The 19,256-nt window shown below is 48.2% G+C and overlaps 5 protein-coding genes across 5 annotated transcripts; 3 read left to right on the forward strand and 2 right to left on the reverse strand.

Annotated features, from left to right (window-relative positions):
• Positions 1-4,729: 4,729 nt before the first annotated feature.
• Positions 4,730-5,017, reverse strand: POJ06DRAFT_267689 (uncharacterized protein; the record flags this gene model as incomplete). Its single annotated transcript, XM_056189256.1, has 2 exons — positions 4,730-4,867; positions 4,922-5,017. The coding sequence occupies 2 exons, from the start codon at positions 5,015-5,017 to the stop codon at positions 4,730-4,732; spliced, it is 234 nt and encodes a 77-aa protein (XP_056044988.1).
• A 96-nt stretch (positions 5,018-5,113) lies between these two features.
• Positions 5,114-6,251, forward strand: POJ06DRAFT_98391 (H+-ATPase G subunit-domain-containing protein). The gene is made up of 5 exons (XM_056191860.1): positions 5,114-5,321; positions 5,422-5,460; positions 5,538-5,580; positions 5,648-5,748; positions 5,804-6,251. Exons 1-5 carry the CDS (start codon positions 5,319-5,321, stop codon positions 5,966-5,968), a joined length of 351 nt encoding a protein of 116 aa, XP_056044989.1. The 5' UTR covers positions 5,114-5,318; the 3' UTR covers positions 5,969-6,251.
• A 10-nt stretch (positions 6,252-6,261) lies between these two features.
• On the forward strand, positions 6,262-8,875 carry POJ06DRAFT_251788 (Aldehyde/histidinol dehydrogenase). The gene is made up of 3 exons (XM_056187444.1): positions 6,262-6,997; positions 7,051-7,218; positions 7,270-8,875. The coding sequence occupies exons 1-3, from the start codon at positions 6,488-6,490 to the stop codon at positions 8,446-8,448; spliced, it is 1,857 nt and encodes a 618-aa protein (XP_056044990.1). The 5' UTR covers positions 6,262-6,487; the 3' UTR covers positions 8,449-8,875.
• Positions 8,876-9,297: 422 nt separating this feature from the next.
• On the forward strand, positions 9,298-11,698 carry POJ06DRAFT_98457 (natural resistance-associated macrophage protein-domain-containing protein). The gene is made up of 3 exons (XM_056191861.1): positions 9,298-10,001; positions 10,054-11,392; positions 11,449-11,698. Exons 1-3 carry the CDS (start codon positions 9,467-9,469, stop codon positions 11,483-11,485), a joined length of 1,911 nt encoding a protein of 636 aa, XP_056044991.1. The 5' UTR covers positions 9,298-9,466; the 3' UTR covers positions 11,486-11,698.
• A 212-nt stretch (positions 11,699-11,910) lies between these two features.
• POJ06DRAFT_195900 (uncharacterized protein) lies at positions 11,911-19,180 on the reverse strand (the record flags this gene model as incomplete). The annotated part of the gene is made up of 11 exons (XM_056185007.1): positions 11,911-16,734; positions 16,781-16,867; positions 16,925-17,110; positions 17,168-17,348; positions 17,405-17,832; positions 17,880-18,073; positions 18,125-18,267; positions 18,326-18,477; positions 18,535-18,630; positions 18,698-18,823; positions 18,878-19,180. The coding sequence occupies 11 exons, from the start codon at positions 19,178-19,180 to the stop codon at positions 11,911-11,913; spliced, it is 6,720 nt and encodes a 2,239-aa protein (XP_056044992.1).
• Between the last annotated feature and the right edge of the window lie 76 nt (positions 19,181-19,256).

The raw sequence follows: 19,256 nt of genomic DNA on the forward strand, positions 1-19,256 counted from the left end.
TGACGCGAACGAGAGCGGACGCGGCGAGTGGTCAAGCGAGGCCATCGTGAACAGATCAAGTAGAAGGACCTGCAAAGAAGAGGAGTCAGCGAAAACAACAGAAAAGAAAACAAGAACACGAAGACGGAGTCGACAAAAAAGACAAAGGAACGGACCGCACGCACGCGGCGAGCATGTGCGGGGGAACTGATGCCGAGCACAGCCACTCCAGACCCGGCTGTGCAAACCGATGCCCAGCCACACCCGAATCACGCTCGCTCGGGTCAGACTGCCTCAACAGCCACGCGCTATAGTCGACCTCGAACCAAGGATGAGCTCAAGTAGCGGAAGCTAGCAGTAGACACCCGGCAATAGTGAGCAGCCTGGAGCACGACTGAAACGGGCGGTTGTGTGGTGGCGGCCAGATAGGCGGGCTGACAGTACAGGGGCGGGTCGGCTCAGCTCTGTCACAGGCCACAAACAACAAAATAATAGCCGGCCGTGTTCCACGGGGCACACGACCTCCGACGCAAGCGGCAAATGTTTGGAAAGATTGCAAAATACAAATATGATAAGTACCTTGTGTACTGGGCGCCCGATATACTTGGATCTGCGGACGTTGAGGACGAGAGGAGGTGCGTGCAAGAATATATATATTTAGGCCAAGTAGAAGAATCGTCAAGTGGCGGAAGAGGATGGTTGAGATGCGAGTTAGGCGCGCCTGGCGCGGGACAGCATGTTAAACTGGAACGACTGATATGCTGAAAGCAGCGAGTATAGGTAGCAGCAAGTCGAGAGTGAGAGTTGCGACACCGGTGAAGGCTAACAGGTGACGAGAAAGTAGGCAGGGCGGGCGGGCAAGTTTTGTATGAGCTGCGGGTGGGAGTAAACAACCAACGTGCCGCCGACTTCGTCCCCGGGCCCGGCTAAAACGCCGGACAAAGTACTAACGAACTTATCTTCCCTCAGTTCCTGCCAATATCCTCTTACCTACTTTCTCCTTTTTCCTTTACTCGCTCTGATATACTATGCTCTACTATAACTTATTATCCTAATCTGGGCTGTTTGCGTACAATGCAGCTGCAGCCCTAACCCAGCTATTGTTCGTTAGCTCGTCGGGTAACTGCGTGCATTTACACGTGTAATTCCCTGTAATGTGTTTCCAGCGTAAGCAATGAGATTGCATTGCCTCAAGCCCAATTCATTACGCAGTTAGTCTACTAGTTTATATATGGACATTATTCAATTTTGCTGAATATCAACGATTGGTTGAGCGGACTGATCTAATAGGCAAATGACCCTCTCCAATTGGGTTGTCAGGGCACCACAACCAGGTCGCCTGTACTCCACAACCCGCAATCTCTCCACGTCTACACTTCTCGCATGCGCTGGTATTGCACCTGCCCAGCCTTGCGCCTGCGACTGTCCCCGTCATTCTCGCCGTAACCAATCGCCATGTGCGTGCCGTTTGCTCTTAGTTGTTCCCCGGCGACTCGTCGGAGCGGCTGGAACTGTTCTCCCGTCCACCTTCGCGTTCCCCTCAGTCTTCCTCTGCATTATGTCGCTTACAGTAATGTAAAAATCCTATTCCGATAATAAAAACTGCCGTAATTCGATTTGTGCGCGTGTATCGGCCAACCTCGGATCTCCGGTGGGAATGTTCAGGGCAAGGGTCGGCTCCTGTTCGGCGCATCGCCGGTCACCAAATCGCTCGCTTGTATTATTAGACGGCGCCAGACCCAACGTTAATCGCTCGGCTTCTGCTCCGGCTCCCGTCCGACCCAAAAAGATGTCCTTCGCCGGTTCGTCTCCGCTTTGTTCTACCAGCACGAGGCACTCCGCATGCGAATAAATTGCACAAGATACACACCTATCTCGATACGTCTCTCCTGGCAGCAACGATGATCCGCGACATCCGCGGTCACTACTCATCCGGTCATCCCGGTAGCCTATCTCATCAGTCGTGCAGTTGCAAATGAGGCTGCTTTTTGGCAATGCGTATTGTACACGGCGCTAATCCTTCAAGAACTACTATCATTGCAACCCCTATCGCCGATGAATAACATGCTGTAACAGATTACACCACCTCTAGTATGCTATCACGGTGCTCGAATTATGCCAATAATACATAATATCGAAGAGATCAAACGGCGGCCGAAGCAAAGGATGACTATAACAAACAATGATTAAAGCCTCCTATATTAAACCGAAAAGATTTCGCCAACGTTCATCACGACAAGTCGCGTTCCATCTCAGGAGTTCTTCCAACATCCCACTCATCAGAAGACGGTTGGCCAAGCCGCCTACAATCAGTTGACCAGCGATCGATGCCACCACCACCGAATCGACGGGGCATTGCGTCAACGCACGGCCATTTCCACCGGAATAATGCCGGACGCCGCAATCCGTTTGTAATAAATAAACTATAAAGACCCGCCGCGACCCCCGGCAAGATTGCGTCAGTGGTCTGTACCTGGCAGGACCGACTTTTGCGACCTGTCTCAAGAATTACAGTTTATGTGACCTGCTCAGCAGAATGCACAATCGCATCAGGCGGCTGTTCGGCACACACTTATTGCTGTAACTTGTAATGCCCGACTCACAGTAAACGGTCCAAAGTCCACAGACTTCCACAATTCCACTCTGCCGCTCGCATGTCCCGGCTGCATGTATTCTTTATCACTCGACAGGATTCGGGTTTACAACTACTATTGAAGTATATTGCTGTTTAGCTGATCGTAGTCTTCCAAACCAGGCGAAGAAGGTAGCAAGACCGAACGAAGGCGGTCATGGGTCACTTGACACGCTAATAAATAGCAGTGCTGAAAATCAACGAGCGAGAGTCGACCTCTCAATCAATAAGTCCATAAGGCCCACAGTCTGTGACGTAATATTGCTAAGGTGAGAGGCGTGAAAATAGTTTATTTTCCCTCCCGGTTTGAGTCAATAATACCGCGCCGCGTGCGATGCACGAAGGCTCTCCATTGTACTCACTTGAGGCAGAAAAGCTATAGCGGACAGACCACGACGACGACTATGACGACGAGGAGGAGGAGCAGAAGCTGAGCCCCACGAGCTGCTCAGCTATGAGGTGGGATCGATCGATCTTGCGTGGGTGGTCGCTTACGTTTCTTACTTTCCCAGAAAAACACGATCATTTGATCTCGTCCATAAAAATCTTATACAGTAGAACTCCGTTAAGCCGATTCGCTGTAAACCGATAACCCGTTAAACCGATACCACTTTCTGTAAATATTCGCCTCACGGCTATTAATCCAATTTCAATAAGCCGATAACCTCGTAAACCGATATGAAATGGCTGTAAACATTACATCGGCTTCAACGAGGTTCTACTATATTGAGAAGCCTAACTATCAGCCTAATGCCAAATGCGCATTGAACAATAACACCGATAGAATGTGGGCTCGCCAGAGGAATGTTAGTGTAATTCCACCTCCAGCGATCATTTTCATAACAGCTAGCAAGCCCAAACCCGACGAGGCGGACATGCACTTTTCGTCCGGACCCGGCCGAGTAACGCAATCTGGCTGATAAGTCCGGGGAAGTCCTGCCATCGGATCCCTGCACAACTCGCGCTGTTCGGCTGCATGGTCGGGTCAGATCGGGACATGGAAGGACTCGAATGTGGCTGTGTAAGGTGTTTGTACCCCCAATCACGTGCGCGGCAAACTTGGTCGACGCAAGATGGCTCGTAATTCTGGCGCCGGGCAATCGTACTCTCTTGCATGCTGGATGATATTAAGGCTAATCCCACGTCACAGGCCAATATAGACCACGATGAAGGACATCGCTAATCTTATCCTGCTGAGAATACGGTTATTCGAGCGCCGCGGTCGTCTACGACTGATTTGGCGATCGCGACGCAACATGAGTAACATTATATTCGTCAGGAATCAAAATGGGTGCCGGAGTAGCCTCTTCGGTAACGATAAAAGAATTATAGACGAAATGAGGACGCTAGATTTTATATGACAACATCACAATCCCAGACTAAAATTGCAAGCAAGCTGGACATTCTCGGCAAACGGAAGCGTCTCCGGTGCCACCATCGAAGAATTGTGGCCGTATGATGAATGTGTTACGATATAGAAGACGGTCGCACGACGGATCGGAATTAAGATATCACTTTTTCGGATGGTGGCGGCAAGTTCGCTTGCAACCTGGTACTAGTTTGTGCTGGTGAACTTCAGGTCACGCAGCGTGTAAATCCAAACGTAGCTGTCGTTGTAGATTAGACGATAGTATTTCCTCGCACATAAAGCATCTGATGATCAATCAAATATAATCAGCTTCGGCGGCCCAGATCGAATCCTATTCTCGGTTATCCTAGAAAGCGCCACAGACGTCCCGCAATAAGATTGTCAAGCCCTTCGGATAGAGGGGCTGGATTCATGGCTTTGGCGGGAGCCAGTCGGAATAGGTATTAGGTTGAGGATAACTTTGTAGGGCATGTGAGGAAAAGTAATGCATGCGCTCTGGTATCGTGTGGGCACCGTACAATAGCGCCGGACGGTTGATGTAAGTATAAACCCCGTCAGTGACACCATCTGGGACGTCGCCCTATTGAAAATGCAACAGAGACTATTATGATGGATCGTAATTTTGCAAGTGAAAGACATGTAAAGCGTTATCCGAATAGAACCTCTTATGTACAACAACGCCGTCTAAGACAAATCTATATACAAGTGCGAAACCTCTAATGCAACTTCGCACGTTCACTGCTCTCACGTCAACCTTTTGGTCTTGCCGCAACAGGTTGGATAGCCTCATACTCCTTTTGTAAGGCTTGCTGCAACCGCAATTCCTCGGCTCGCTCGTGCTTAATCCGCTGTCTCTCTTTGTCTTTGATCACGCCCTGGTACATCGACTTTATGTTGCCGTTAGCAGCAATCGTTAACAAAATAGGGCGAATGACAAGTACCTGTTGCTCGGCTTCCTGGACGTAATGAACGCCGTATATGATACCCACAGCAGACAACGACGTCAGCACCAGCGTGATTTTAGAAGCCTTTGACATCCTTCGGTTGGAATATCAGATGACTCATCTAGGACTTTCGAATAAGTTGATTCCGTAACCGATCTCAAGCCGTAAAAGGCCACGCTGGGACTACGAACTTGATCCGTACCCTCGATCACACTGTAGTCACACCTGCACGTGATGTGATTGTGATCCGCACCACAGGGCCAGTGCGTCCCACCGCCGACGACCTTTATCATCGCCAGAGAGGATATCATTGAGCGAGTGCGACTCACGCAATTCTACTAACCTGCCATTACAATTGTTTCAGCGGCATCGCATAATTTCCTCATAGTTCATCATGGTACGTATTGATTGATTGAAGGATTGTTAGATGCGTTTTGTTTCGAGAGAGGAGATTTGAGAATACGGGTGTGTGCTAACGGGTTTTCTTATCGTTATAGTCGGCTCAGAGCTCCACTGGAATCCAGACCCTTCTTGAGGTATGTCTGTCGTGCGGACGTGAGACGTTGGCTCTTTCTCGAGGAACCGGAATGGTATTAATGGAATTTATGAATAGGCCGAGAAGGAGGCGCATGCAATTGTCGCGAAGGCTCGAGCCTGTAAGTAACAATTTTTTCACAGACAGGATATATTATGTTAGTGATAGTGACGCCTAACAATTTTTAGACCGTACTCAGAAGCTAAAGGATGCTCGTATCGAGGCCTCCAAGGAGATTGAGGCCTACAAGTCCGCCAAGGAGGCTGAATTCAAGAAGTTCGAGAGTGAGGTACGTTAGATTTCTGCACTTGGAGTTGCGAACACTCACTGATTGTCTGATACAGCACTCGAGCTCAAACACCAAGGCCGAGGAGGAAGCCAACGTCAGTGTCCAGTCCGAATTGATTGCCATCAAGGAAGCTGCCGCGAAAGCTAAGGATGCGGTCGTTGTTCAGTTGCTAGAAGCCGTCACGACTCCCAAGCCCACTCTTCACATTAACTCCCAATAAACACATCGCTTCTGGACTTTTATAATTTAATAATATGCAGGAAGATAGTTTTTGAGATAGATGGTAGTCCTTAAAAAGCGATGGTTGGTCGCATTTCAGGTATTGCGCGAGAGGTCATTTTATGTAATTTGGCATTTTGTGCCTACGCTTAGTTTCTAGTTGTAAATTTATTTCAATTTTGTGGATATTCATAGCACGACGACATTTCGAACATGTATAACTTTGGCGACCGTGATTATTCGATATAACAGGACCCTGAGAGTTTTACCCTGCTTCAAGGATCAAATAGTTTCACTCCAGATGAACACGTTTGGTCTTCCACCGTAAATTATTGCAGCTTTAATCGTGGCTGCTGCATGGTTTAGTGGCATGCGGGACTGAAGAATTATGGACTGTTGGTACACTTAGCGGCATTCGAGACAAAAAATCAGACCTCGCGTATTACTGTTAATCCACGAGCAAGTCATATCCAGCTTCGTGCCGGCTGCTAGTGGAGTCCCCCGAGTGCCCTGAGCCACCATGAGCTTGCTACAATTGCTCTTAGGGCTACTATCAACTGTGGCTGACTTCGCAAAGTCCTGGTCGGTCGTCGGGTCGACCCTTATGATAGCAACGGCGGTCGCATTAGCGTATGTTTGGCAGCCGTCACTCCCGGAAGAATCTTACGATTTTATATACAAGTACAAGTTTCCCGCAGAAAGTCAGCCGAAATGGTCACAGAAAGATCCACCTGTTGGCGTGCCGCCAAGACCGTCAGTCTATAATCCAAATCGGCCAGACCTTATTCATTGTTACTGTCCAGCTACTGGCCAGTATCTATGTCGCGTGTCGGCGTCCACGAAGGCGGATATTGATACTGCAGTTGCGAAGTGCCAAAAAGCGCAGGAAGTATGGAAAGCAACTTCATTTAAGCAGAGAAAGGCCGTGTTGAAAGTGTTTCTGGAATTTTTGAAGAAGAACCAGGAAGAGGTTGTTCGTATCGCCTGCAGAGATAGCGGGAAGACTATGGTCGATGCGGCGCTGGGAGAGGTATGCTAGTATATCGTTTACCTGTTGGAGGGACGTGGAGCTAACTATTGGAGATCATGGTGACTCTGGAGAAATTAGCATGGACAATGAAGTATGGTGAACGCGCCATGCGACCGTCTTCTCGATCTGGACCGGCGAATTTGTTGATCCGATACAAAGCTGCAGAAGTTGTTTACGAGCCACTTGGTGTCGTGCTTGCTCTTGTTTCATGGAACTATCCGGTATGGGCAACTGAGTAACTAGAGGCGATTCGACGACTGATGGTCAGCTAGTTACATAACGTCTTGAATCCTATTGTCTCGTCCATTTTCACCGGCAACGGTATAATAGTCAAGTGTTCGGAGTCAGTTGTATGGTCCTCACGATATTTTGTTGAAATGGTTCAAACATGTTTTACTATTTGCGGCCACTCGCCAGATCTTGTCCAGCTCGTGTGCCCTTGGCCAAACGATGCAGATTACCTCACATCCCATCCGGACATTTCTCACACCACATTCATCGGCTCCAAGCCGGTCGCGCACAAAGTCCTCGCCGCGGCGGCTTCGTCGTTAATGCCAGTTACAGTTGAACTAGGCGGAAAAGACGCGGCAGTAATTCTCGACGAGCATCTCGGGTCCTGGTCCAACTGCGACGCAATCGCATCGGTTCTTATGCGCGGATCTTTCCAATCTGCAGGTCAGAACTGCATAGGCATCGAGCGTATTATCTGTGAGCCGAAAGCATACGATTCTCTGTCTAAAGTTCTGGCTAAGCGGGTGCCAGCGCTGCGCCTAGGTTCGTCTCTGGACGACGACCAGAATGTCGACGTAGGCGCCATGATCAATGATTCTCGATTTGAAGTTTTGGAACGAATGATTGCTGATGCAGTCAAGAACGGAGCCCAGTTGAGCTGTGGAGGTCAGCGATACCGACATCCAAATCACCCTGTGGGTTCGTATTTCCAGCCCACTCTGTTAGTGGACGTTACTCCTGAGATGGAGATTGCCAGGAACGAGTTATTCGCACCGGTAATGGTTCTAATGAAAGCGGAAAATGTCGACGACGCGATCCGAATAGCGAATTCAACCAAGTTCGGTCTTGGAGGCGCAGTATTCGGCAAACGAGGAAGTGCTGCAACTGAAAAAGTTGTGCGGGAGATGAAGACTGGGAATATCGCAGTGAATGATTTTGCGACATTCTACGTGTGCCAGCTACCATTTGGCGGCGTGAGTGACTCTGGATACGGAAAGTTTGGCGGAGAGGAGGGCTTACGGGGGCTTTGCCTTGCGAAGAGTGTATGCAGAGACAGGTTCCCGGGAATCAGCACAAGCATTCCACCGGTGGTCGACTATCCCCTGAATAGTGTAAAGACAGCATGGGAGTTTGTGAGGGCTATGAACGCGGCAGCATACGCGACAAGCGCAAAAGAATTTGTCATGAGTCTGGTTCAGCTGGTGGGTAATTTGAAGTGATATCCGGAGGTGGTGTAGAGATAATTGCATATGACGGTATGACGCGTTCTTATGGATCCTAGTAAACGTTGGAGCCTGCATCCGTCAGCCATTATAGAGTTCATCAGTAGACGGGATTAGGGCTGGACACGATATCGCCTACACGGCGATATCGAATCAAGGCGATACGATAGGCGATATTGAAGTTGAATATCGTATCGTATCGCCGAGATTCCGCTTGATTCTCATCACGGTAAATAAAGGCCGTTGAGATGGAAAGACTAAGTAATTACTCAATTAAGTGCACGCCAAAAGTCCTCAGCAAAGATATTTTGTGAGTTACAGAGATTATATTCAATAAATTCTGCTGAATCCTCCTTGCGAACTCCTAACCCTAATTTTAATTTTGTAAACTAGTCTCGGTACTTATTCCTGCGTATTATCTCCCGTGGGCGATAAATAGGCGATAATATCGCGATACGATATGCGATATGGGCAAAACCCAGCGATATCATATCGTGCCCAGCCCTAGACGGGATAATACGGTCGAAAACCAAATGGACCTTGTGGTCTGTGATGGATAATGACCCGACATTGGGCACCGTGAGCTCGTTTATTTTCGGAAAGGTGGCCGGCTGGCCTTAGCTCGCCACCGCACCCGTGCTTGTTTTGTCCCATCTGGGCAAGGCTGTTAATTTTGTGCGGCTGAGTGTGGGGGCCAAGTGAGCTATGGCTTGTCACAGTATGTCAAGCTGGCTATGAATACAGCTGCCCTGTTCAGGAAAATAGGCAACAGTAGTCAAGTCAACGGGCAGATTGTAGCCTCAGTCGTATATCATTGGGACATATCAGGCTCTTTTTCGCTCGGAAATAGTATTAGTGGAAGTGCTAGAAAGTTGTCATTACTGCCCGGGTGCGGAAAGTGGGTCAGACCAGAGCCGCAGCATGGCCGGGGGCCACCTTCGCGACGGCTGTACAGCACATCCTCATCACTTCCCGACTGCCATCCCGCAACTTGCTCCCTCAGCGCCTGCTAGTCATGAACTGTCCAACTCGCGACCCGGAGCCGTCTGGCAATGAGTACTTCAATCAGAGCCCACCGGTCTATGACAGCGAGCTCACAACTAACCGCTCGTCGAACACCTTCGCAAACAGAGCATCGCGCAAAAACCCGGACCTCGACCTTCTTTCTGCGGGTGACGGACCGACTGCGAGCTCATCGAGCCTACCGCCTCCGTTAGGAGATGTCCCACTGCGTGGCATAGGTGGCGAGTCGCGTCGCTCTGCTGTCAGCAGGTCACAGAGGGCCAGGTCGTCCTCGCACGACGCACATAATCCCGTCCCAGTGCCGGAATACGAGATGCGTCCAATCGACAGCTCGCGTCCTGTAAAAGGTGCACATGTGTTCGACGTGGCTCCTGTCAGCAGCTACAGTCTCAGTTCTGGCCTCGGCTCTCGTCGCGTCGAAAATGGCTTCCTGTGTTCTGGGTTCGCTGCAATACCAGCTACATATAGTAGCTTGTTCTACAAAGCGAAGGCTATGTTTATGAAATATCTTCGTTTTGTGGGTCCCGGTGCGTCTATTCGCCAACTGTCAAGTCCATTGTCCTTGCTAATACTAAATAGGCTTTATGATCGCCGTTGCCTATATTGACCCCGGCAACTACTCTACCGATGTCGCTGCAGGTGCAATGTTCCGTTTCGATCTCTTGTTCGTCGTCATGCTCTCCAACATCTTTGCTATTTTTCTCCAGTCTCTGTGTGCCAAGCTTGGCAGCGTCACCGGCCTCGACCTTGCCCAGATGTGCCGTGCTCACTTTCCTCGCTGGCTCTGTGTTCTCCTCTATATTTTGGCTGAAACAGCGATAATTGCTACCGATTTGGCTGAGGTTATAGGCACTGCAATTTCACTTAACATCCTGTTCAAAGTTCCTCTTGTTGCTGGGGTCGCCATCACTATTGTCGATGTACTCATTGTACTCGTCGCCTACAAACCTAATGGGTCTCTTAAAGGCATCCGCTGGTTTGAATATGCTGTTGCAGTCTTGGTCCTTGCCGTCGTTATATGCTTTTGCGTCGAGCTTGGCACTATTAAAGGAACGTCGGCCGGTGAAGTGTTCAGAGGTTTCCTGCCGTCGAAGACCGTCGTTTCTCACGAGGGATTGTACTACTCTTGCGGTATTCTCGGTGCCACTGTCATGCCTCACAGTCTCTATCTTGGTTCCGGACTCGTGCAGCCTCGGTTGCGTGAATACGATGAAAAGGCTGGCAATTTCACAAGCAGTCCAAACGATTCGCTTGAAGATATCAAGTATCGTCCGTCCTTGGATGCCATTCGCCATGCTTTGCAATACTCGATTGTCGAGCTCGCTCTTTCCCTTGTTACATTCGCTCTCTTCGTCAACTCATCCATCCTCATCGTTTCTGGAGCAACTCTTTCCGATACACCTGGAGCGGCTGATGCCGACCTTTTCTCTATCCACGACATGCTTTCTTCCCACCTCTCTCCAGCAGCTGGCACCGTCTTCGCTCTGGCACTCTTATTTTCCGGACAATCCGCAGGCATTGTTTGCACACTGGCCGGCCAGATGGTTTCCGAAGGCTTTCTGCATTGGACGATGCGGCCGTGGTTGCGTCGTTTGGTTACTCGTGCTGTCGCTATTGTTCCTTGCATTGTTGTTGCAGGGGCGGTTGGCCGCGAAGGTCTTGCCGAAGTCCTCAATTTATCCCAAGTCATCCTCTCAATCCTTCTGCCTTTCGTCTCCGCGCCACTGATTTATTTCACATGTCGCAGGAAATACATGCGTGTTCCACTTCTAGCCACTCCCGACACTGCGGCAGATGCTGACGATGCTGACGATGATTTCGAACCTCGCCGTGAGGTCGGGTACGCAGATCTTTCCAATAACTGGCTAGTTACTACGACTGGTGTCTTGATCTGGCTTTTTATTAGCGGTCTTAACGTGTAGGTTATCATTCGGTCTGCCACTGTTCTAAGAATTAACGCTGACGTCGGTCTAGGTACCTTATTGTCCTTCTTGGCATGGGGGAAGCATAGATCTCATCCTAACCTCCGAATTAAGGAGTAGTGAAGTCTCCATGTTGGCGATTATTTCTCCGACTAGAAGAAATTTGTGCGTAGGTAGTGTGCTGAATGGGCGGGTATTGCACTTTATTGTGTTGTGGTGTCGCCAAGAGGTCTGGAGCTTGTTACTTTCTAGAATTTTTGTTCATTCCATTCCAACCACTATAATCTATTGGCTTTGTCTACAAATAAATGGTTGAATGAGAGAAAGATCTCTTGTGCTATATAGTTGCATTAAGTAACGGCGCTACTGTGTTGCGATATACATGGCCCGTAGCCTCTAGTCGCCAGTGTGTAAATCCCGATGGTTATCATTCAATTGCCATATCCATTTACCTATAGTACAAACACCTATCAGATGCAGTAATTTCACAACAACATGCTCACCAGCGTACAATCTAATTACCCAAAATATGAGCCATCAAATTATCCAACATGCGCAATCCATAAAACTGCGCGATACGTCCATACACGTCAAACTTTTTCCTTACATCGTCAGCCGTCATTGTTAACTCCCATGCACCCGAGCATGAGCAATGCTCTGACAAATTATCTGCTCTTATCTGCTTGCACTTTGAACATCGCAGATCTTGCATCTGATACTTCGTAGTCAACGTCTGCACGTCACTAATCATGCGCTCCTCAATTGCCAAACGATCGTATTCCTGCCCGCAGTGCTTACAATTCCACGCATGGTATTTTTCGGCTTCAGTTGGCATCAAATTCTTGTCGCGGCAGAAATCCAGATCAGCTTCCAAGCCGCAGGACTTGCAAATCTGCGAAATCTTGAGCGACATACTCGGATTCTTGAATATTCCCGCGTCGCTGAATTCCCGGACTTCGAAAAGATTGAGGAGATCGCGACGCATCATGCGGACTTCTAAACTCAGATCCTTCGCAAGTCCAAATACTGCGCAAAGCCATTTGACTAACTCCAACGACGCGTTTGAGTACCGCAGATGCGATCCTGGGAGTTCAGGGAATTCGAATTCTGCGGCCGCCAGCTCGTTCGCGGACGCCTCGGCCTGTCGTCGCACAAGCTGCTGAATCCGCTTGCGCAACGGTTTCTTCATCGCTGTGATTACTCCTTTCCCAAAATAATCATCGTCGCCGTTCGGTTGTCGCAGTTGAGTCGGTCGTGGCGTCGCAGACGGCATAGCCTGCATGTCAGCTGTCTTCGCGCCGTGCATGTGCTCAACGAATTCCTCTACCCACGAGGAAAATTCATTCCCAAGCATACTGGGAAGAAAGTCCTTAATTTGCCAATACATCCGCAATGCGTACTGATTCATATCGTCATCTCTCACTGTCTTGCATGCAAAGCCGCCGTAGTTCACGTCGTCCATCCAAAGGAGGTAGTCCCAATACTGCTCTATCTCGATATCCAGGAAATTGAACAGGGGTTTCGCGCGAATTGATTTGACGATATATTGCGCGTATGCATATGCGTTGCCGACGTTAACCTTACTTGTTTGGATAACAATTCGATCCTGTTCTGCAAACACGATACGCGACCCGACACGGCGGAATTCTGCTAGAAGCTGCAGGAATGCTTTGCGCGACAAGTTTCGAACGTGGTATTGCAGTACGGGATCGTAAAGGAATGATTCTGCGCTGGAAACCCAGTGCACGAAATTGTTGACCATAACATCCGCGTTTCGGTTATCTTTGACTGCTTCCTCCCACCACTGTTTCATGAGATCGCGTAACACGGCGATGGCAGGCGCCGAGGACGCGTTTTCCATGAATGAGAGACTTGCGTTTTCAGTGAGTGCTCCAGTGCCGGTGACACTCAAATTTGCAGTGTCTGAACCTTCCATCTCGTTGATGAGCGAGGAAGTGAGAACGGTATTGATTGCCAGATTTTTGACCGACAGTTCCACACAGACGGACTCGTACGAGCTCGGGTTGTTGAACAGCGGCATTTCCATATTCTCGGCGGTCAGCATTGACTGGTCCTTCTCTTTGCCGCCATGGTCGGCATATGGTGTGGGTGACCACCATAAGACAACATTTGCTTCTTGGAGCCTCCTAGCGTATTGCACATCGATCACGAAGCGTACGTCACCATTTCTTAGGTTACCCACTGGAATGTCGGAATATCGTGCCATATTGAGCAGCTGCGCAATTTGGCCTCCAAGGCCGAGATAATGCAGTACGATCCTCCGCGCAAGCGGAAGCTGCCATCCCAGAGCCGGAAGTGAGCTATCTGCCGAGGACGGACTAAAGTTCAACACAGGCATATCACGAACCACAGTGAAATCTCTTTCAATGTGCTTCGGTCGGGGACTTAAAATCGCAAGAATCGCTTGATTGTTTGAATCGGAGTAGAGAATCTTCAGTCGCACAGCCAAGTTCTTCTTGATTTTCTTCATGTTCGAGGATTGATCAATGTAGAAGTGAAGTCTCTCTCGTACCTTGAACGTCTCGTTTGTGATTGCGTGGCGCTCTTGCATTTGCCGGTATTGCTCTTGGTACACCGTCTCCATGTTGGGGAATTGGTGCTCCTGTCGAGATGATGGTTCGTAGACATAGATGTCTGCTTGATCGTCGAAGGATGAGAAGAGCGCGAAGATTTGTCTGTCCCCGGATATAACATGGTACAGAAATACGATCTTGAGCGTTTCGACAGAGAGGTAGTTCGATCCAAGTGGAGATTTTACCAGCGACGACATTTGGAATCCTGACTCGAGACCTTTGCCCAGTACTCCGCGTTGTGTCATGTCAACTTGACATGAATTGCCGAGATCTAGAATAAACCGAGCAACTGGATCGACGTTGCCCTCGTACACAGCCTCGATACTAGGATGTGCAAAAAGACCGGTGACCATTTGCCGCTGTTGTATGTAAACATCTTCTGGTATTGTGACCCTGAACAACTGGTTGGAACTATTGCCATTAGGGAGTATGTGACTGACTTTTTGGACTGTAGCGACCGTAAGGCTGATGCTGGAAATATCTGAGCTACTCACGTATATTATACGGGGGACTTTTATCTTGACGTTCTGGATACTACCCTGGATCATAACCCAGCATTTCAGCTCCCCAGGTGTTTCGGACTGCCGAACTTGGAAAATCTGCCACTGCTTGCCGTAGGTGACTTCAGCCTGATTGCGAAAGAAGCCAGAGACTTCGCCGGCTTTGTTTCTATGACCAGATGTAGAATTGCCAAAAAGATGTCGACGGTGCTGCCGCGCCTGTCTCTGGATCGTCCATTTCTGCTTCATATAGCCCAGCCATTGCACGTAATTTTTGTCGATGGATGGCTTGACTGCGGGCAGAGACGCAAACGTATTCTCGACATCGTCTAATGTACTTGCTCGCTGTGCATTCTTCCGCTTTGAAGTAACTTTCGCTATCGGCGTTCGGACCTTGGACATCGGATTCGGATTGCCACCTGTCATGATATCCTCAAGATCGCCAATCTGCGTAATATTCGTAATATTGGACATTGGGACCGTTTTCATTTTGAATGAGTCTAACGAAGATTGCTGTCTGCTCTCGAGTAGCAAAAGACGCTTATGAAGCCAGTCAGGATGTCTCACTCGTGGAACGGGATTCTGCACTTTTTGAAGCGCTGCAGGAATTGTGATGATCTTTTGGATTACAGAAGATAGTCGTTCGCGATAATAGTCCCAGTCAATGATATCACGAGGATCGAAATCACTGATGGACGTATCTTTCAGCCAGCGTCGAAGAAAACGAGTCTTCACCGACTCTTCAGCGGCGAATATTGCGACGGGAACTGCGCGTTCCGTGACGGGAGCGGATCGTGGTTTCTCGGAGATGATATACTTGCAGGCCAGCCCTTTGTCTTTCACCATCTGGTCACCTAGAAACTCTGCTAATCGCCTGGCTGTGGATATCGACGTAGACTTCTGCGCCCCGTAGTCTTCAAGTGTACGTGACATGCTTCGATTTTCACAAATGAGATCAATTAGCTCATCGTCTGCTAGAGTTGCACCTTTGGAGTCGATCACATCCAGCCACCGATTTGAAACTTTGGCTACTTGACGGTAGCATTCCTCAAGAGTAGATCCTTCCAAGAATACTTTGAAAATTTGTGTTTGGAAAATCTTGATCAGCTTCAGCTCGCCACGACGTTTAACTTCGAAACCTTTTAGCTCTGCCAATGAACCGTCATTATTAAATACGGCATATCGCTTCTTCAGATTCTTGTCCTCTTCTTTCGATGTGGGCAGGATCATAGCTCTGTATGGGCCGTCGACTTCGAAAAAGATACTATTCTCACTCCTCGTCTCGTACTTGAAGTTCACTTGGTCGACTAACGTCTGGTATTGGTGATTTGTAAACCTCGCGTGAACCAGATGGTTCAACATGGCACATGGATATGAGATGAACAATTTCTTGCCATCCTTCATGCTGAACATAAAGTTCTCGGGAAATGATTTCGGTAATACACACCAAATACCGTCCGTATCAAGTTCTAGGGGTCTACCAATCTTTTCTACCAAGGCACGTGCCATCTGAATGATTGTTGCCCCTGTAAGGCATGTAACACCAGCCATTTCCATCGAGTACCATCGGGAACCTTTCCGCATCACATATCCATAGAAAGAGTTCAGGATACACTTGTGGGCGAGCTGCAGTGAATCAAAGAGCACAATCATTTTCTTGGCCTTCTCGCGACCGGCTGTATCGCTCTGGGCGACTTGATCAAAATTTCGTTTCCAAAGCTTATGCTTATTCTTATATTCATAACGTCGGTCTCGGAAATCGCGTACGGTGTCGGCATAGAAAGGATTCTCGCGCTGGCATACGATGGCCTCCTTCTCGACAGTCTTCGTCTCTTTGATTTTGTGATAAATTTTCCGGGAATAATCCGACAATCGCTTCTTGATCAAGCTATTCTGCTCCGACATTGACAGGTCGCTAAAGGTTCGTGGCGGTTGGCCAGAATACTTTCCTGGAAAGGTCTCCATCGCGAGCCTTCGCCTAATCATATTGTATTCGTCTTTCTTAGCTGGAAAGAATTCGCCTCGCCACATCCATGGAAGACGACGGTCACATGTTTTCCCTGGACGATTGAAGTCGCAAGTCGCACAATCTGCTTCCTCGATCATAGAGTCTGGTTGCAATCTGTTGGTGATCATGATGTTGGGGTACATAGACGAGACATCAAGATGGTATATCAGCGGGCATTCCTTCCGTTTTGTGTTTGCTTTCAATTCTGTCAGTTTGTCCGCAATCTCCTGCCTGACCTGTATTTCTTAGTAGAGTCCAATACATCGTACGGATTTCACATACTTCGTTATAGTTAGTCACGTCGTCAAGTTTCTTATGAGATTCCACCTCAATGCAAAATCTCAGAGCGGCATCCAAGTCTGTCAGTAACTATTAACGTCTATTAGTATATTCCGGTCTCAACACAGAATCAGCACTGGTACATACTCCGTCCACAGCGCCAGGATCAACATTAAAGTCAACTGCAATGTCACTTCGGAAGACACCTGCTTCCAAACTTTCAACATGTCCTCCGACATATGTTTCACTTTCGATTAAATGGCCATCGTAGAATCGTTCCTCCGCCTCTTTGTGCTTATTTGGCAGGACAATTTGACCTTTATAAGCTTGTACCTGATTGGAAAGTTAATTGACGAGCCGTTAACTGTTCATTATACGTAGTTTCTCTACCATCAGGAGCATTTCGCACAGAGTGCCGGTTCCTTTCCGAAGAACTTCGTCAGGATTCAATGGAATAATGTTGCACAAGGAGAAGATAAATGGATGGACATATTTCATGTAGAGATAGTACGTGGCAACAGCGTCTGAAACTGAATATTCAGACAGGGTCTGTGGTCTCTCAGCAGCATACCTAAGATATATATTAGCGATATTAATTGACCAAGCAGGCTCAATGGAGATGCTCACTTCGTCATCAGCTCAGGATCAAGCTCAATAGGATCGTAACCCATCTTGGTAGTCGTAACCGCCTTCAAACCTTGGCTTCCTTGTGGCAAGTAACTGTCCCGCTTCACCCATCGGAAGCAATCCATGTGGCAGCAAAATGAAGACTTATACTCATCTTCGCTATCTTTCTGGAATCCGATTTCGTTGCGCATGTTGATTCCATGGTAGGTTGCCCTCCCTTCCACGAACGGCCAATCGAAAAAGTCACCATTATATGTTACAATTACGGTAGGCTTTGTTTCCTTAACATGCTCAAAAAATCGTTCTATAAGAGCCTTCTCATTGGGCTCGTTGAAGATGGTAAAAACTCCCTCGTATTCTGGTTTTGGCGTGTATTCGAAGTCATCAATATCCTGCGATACAATCTCACGGTTGGTGATCAAGAACCCCTATGTTCGTTAATGCGTGCTATACATGAAAATTAGCATGCGCCTACATTTCCGTCGATCATATAGGATATCATCATGATTTGGTCAATCTTCACGTCCGGAAATTTCAACGGCATCTTCGTAGTTTCAATGTCAAAGGCCAAGACAACGGGATCTGGACGTGTAAGACGCTCGGGCATCTCTGTGAGGATTACATCCCCATGCAGGACCTCAACTGTATACCATTTGCCTATCCGAATGTCTATTCGATGCGTGAGAAGAGTTAGCTTCCAAGTTGACAGAACAATCTTACCTTTATCAATAGACACTCGAACATGGTATGGAACATCATACTCCCTGATGTCAGTAATGTGCTCTGTAATGTCAATTTCGCGAGAGGGTTTGTTATTTTGAGTGGAGAAGTCAGTGAAGTCATTATCCAGTTCCATGCCAGTGCTGTTGCAGAGATCAGTACCGTCCAATATTATAGAGGTTATAAAATTCTAGGACCTACGTAGCAACTTCCGCATAAACGTCTAGCGCGTCGAGCATCTTCTTATTCTTCTCTGCAAGTGGCATGAGCTCCCGGCGAACTGCTAGCAGATTGCTGACATTGGCAAAAGAGATCTGGATAAAAGTTTTCTTATATCCAGTAATATGATTAGGCTGACAAATGTACGTTAGTGCGTAGGTAACATGAATCATAACAATTGGAACACGAACCATATCCAGATCATCCTTTATAACTCGTGACGTGGTCTTCACCAAACCGTCGTACTTCCGCCGAACATACTCCTCAACCTCGGTCTCCAGTCCAGGCTGTTTGGTGACCAGTATTAGCATATGTTCAATCTCCTACCGTTTGAAACCAACAATGTCATGGTACCTTGCAACTTATCAGAAAGTATGGATTATATTTTAATGTCGCTTTGAAATTTTCGCCGTCTTCGCCTAGGAAATAGAAGTTGACTGCCGCCACCCCATCACTGCCCTCCCCTTCCTGCACGACGGTCTGACAGTTATCAGCAAGTTATCGCCTATACTAATCCTCATCATCGCCACGTACACTATGCATATTAATAAGCCAGCCAACCTTAGCTGGCCCCGCATCATAAAGATCGAATCCCATGGTAATATCAATCTCGGCCTCCAACTTTCGCGACTCGTAAGTCTCCTTAGACGAGGTTGCGTCTGTTGGTAACTGTGTTAATGATGATAACGTCGAGTTCTTCTCAGAATTTCCGTTCAAAGAGCCGCGTCCCCAAACATTGTTCCCCAAACGGGATCCACCTCTGCCATTGCGATTCGAGCTGGACGCATACCGCGTGTTGGACGGACGAACATTGGGACCGAAACTCGAGCTCTTCATCGAGTCTCGACTAGTAACCGCGAAACGAACAATATACTAGCTATGCCCGTTAATTGGTGAAAGTATATGAAGTGAT

This window comes from Lipomyces tetrasporus (genome assembly GCF_029532465.1).
Source record: "Lipomyces tetrasporus strain NRRL Y-64009 chromosome Unknown POJ06scaffold_4, whole genome shotgun sequence".
In the NCBI taxonomy this organism is placed as follows: domain Eukaryota; kingdom Fungi; phylum Ascomycota; class Lipomycetes; order Lipomycetales; family Lipomycetaceae; genus Lipomyces; species Lipomyces tetrasporus.

Coding starts and splice junctions, on each gene's coding strand:
- POJ06DRAFT_98391 (XM_056191860.1), top strand. Junction 5,461..5,537: donor GAATCCAGACCCTTCTTGAG/GTATGTCTGTCG, acceptor ATTTATGAATAG/GCCGAGAAGGAGGCGCATGC. Junction 5,749..5,803: donor TCAAGAAGTTCGAGAGTGAG/GTACGTTAGATT, acceptor TGTCTGATACAG/CACTCGAGCTCAAACACCAA.
- POJ06DRAFT_251788 (XM_056187444.1), top strand. CDS start 6,488: ATGAGCTTGCTACAATTGCTCTTAGGGCTACTATCAACTGTGGCTGAC. Junction 6,998..7,050: donor TCGATGCGGCGCTGGGAGAG/GTATGCTAGTAT, acceptor TAACTATTGGAG/ATCATGGTGACTCTGGAGAA. Junction 7,219..7,269: donor TTGTTTCATGGAACTATCCG/GTATGGGCAACT, acceptor ATGGTCAGCTAG/TTACATAACGTCTTGAATCC.
- POJ06DRAFT_98457 (XM_056191861.1), top strand. CDS start 9,467: ATGAACTGTCCAACTCGCGACCCGGAGCCGTCTGGCAATGAGTACTTC. Junction 10,002..10,053: donor TCTTCGTTTTGTGGGTCCCG/GTGCGTCTATTC, acceptor AATACTAAATAG/GCTTTATGATCGCCGTTGCC. Junction 11,393..11,448: donor TTTATTAGCGGTCTTAACGT/GTAGGTTATCAT, acceptor ACGTCGGTCTAG/GTACCTTATTGTCCTTCTTG.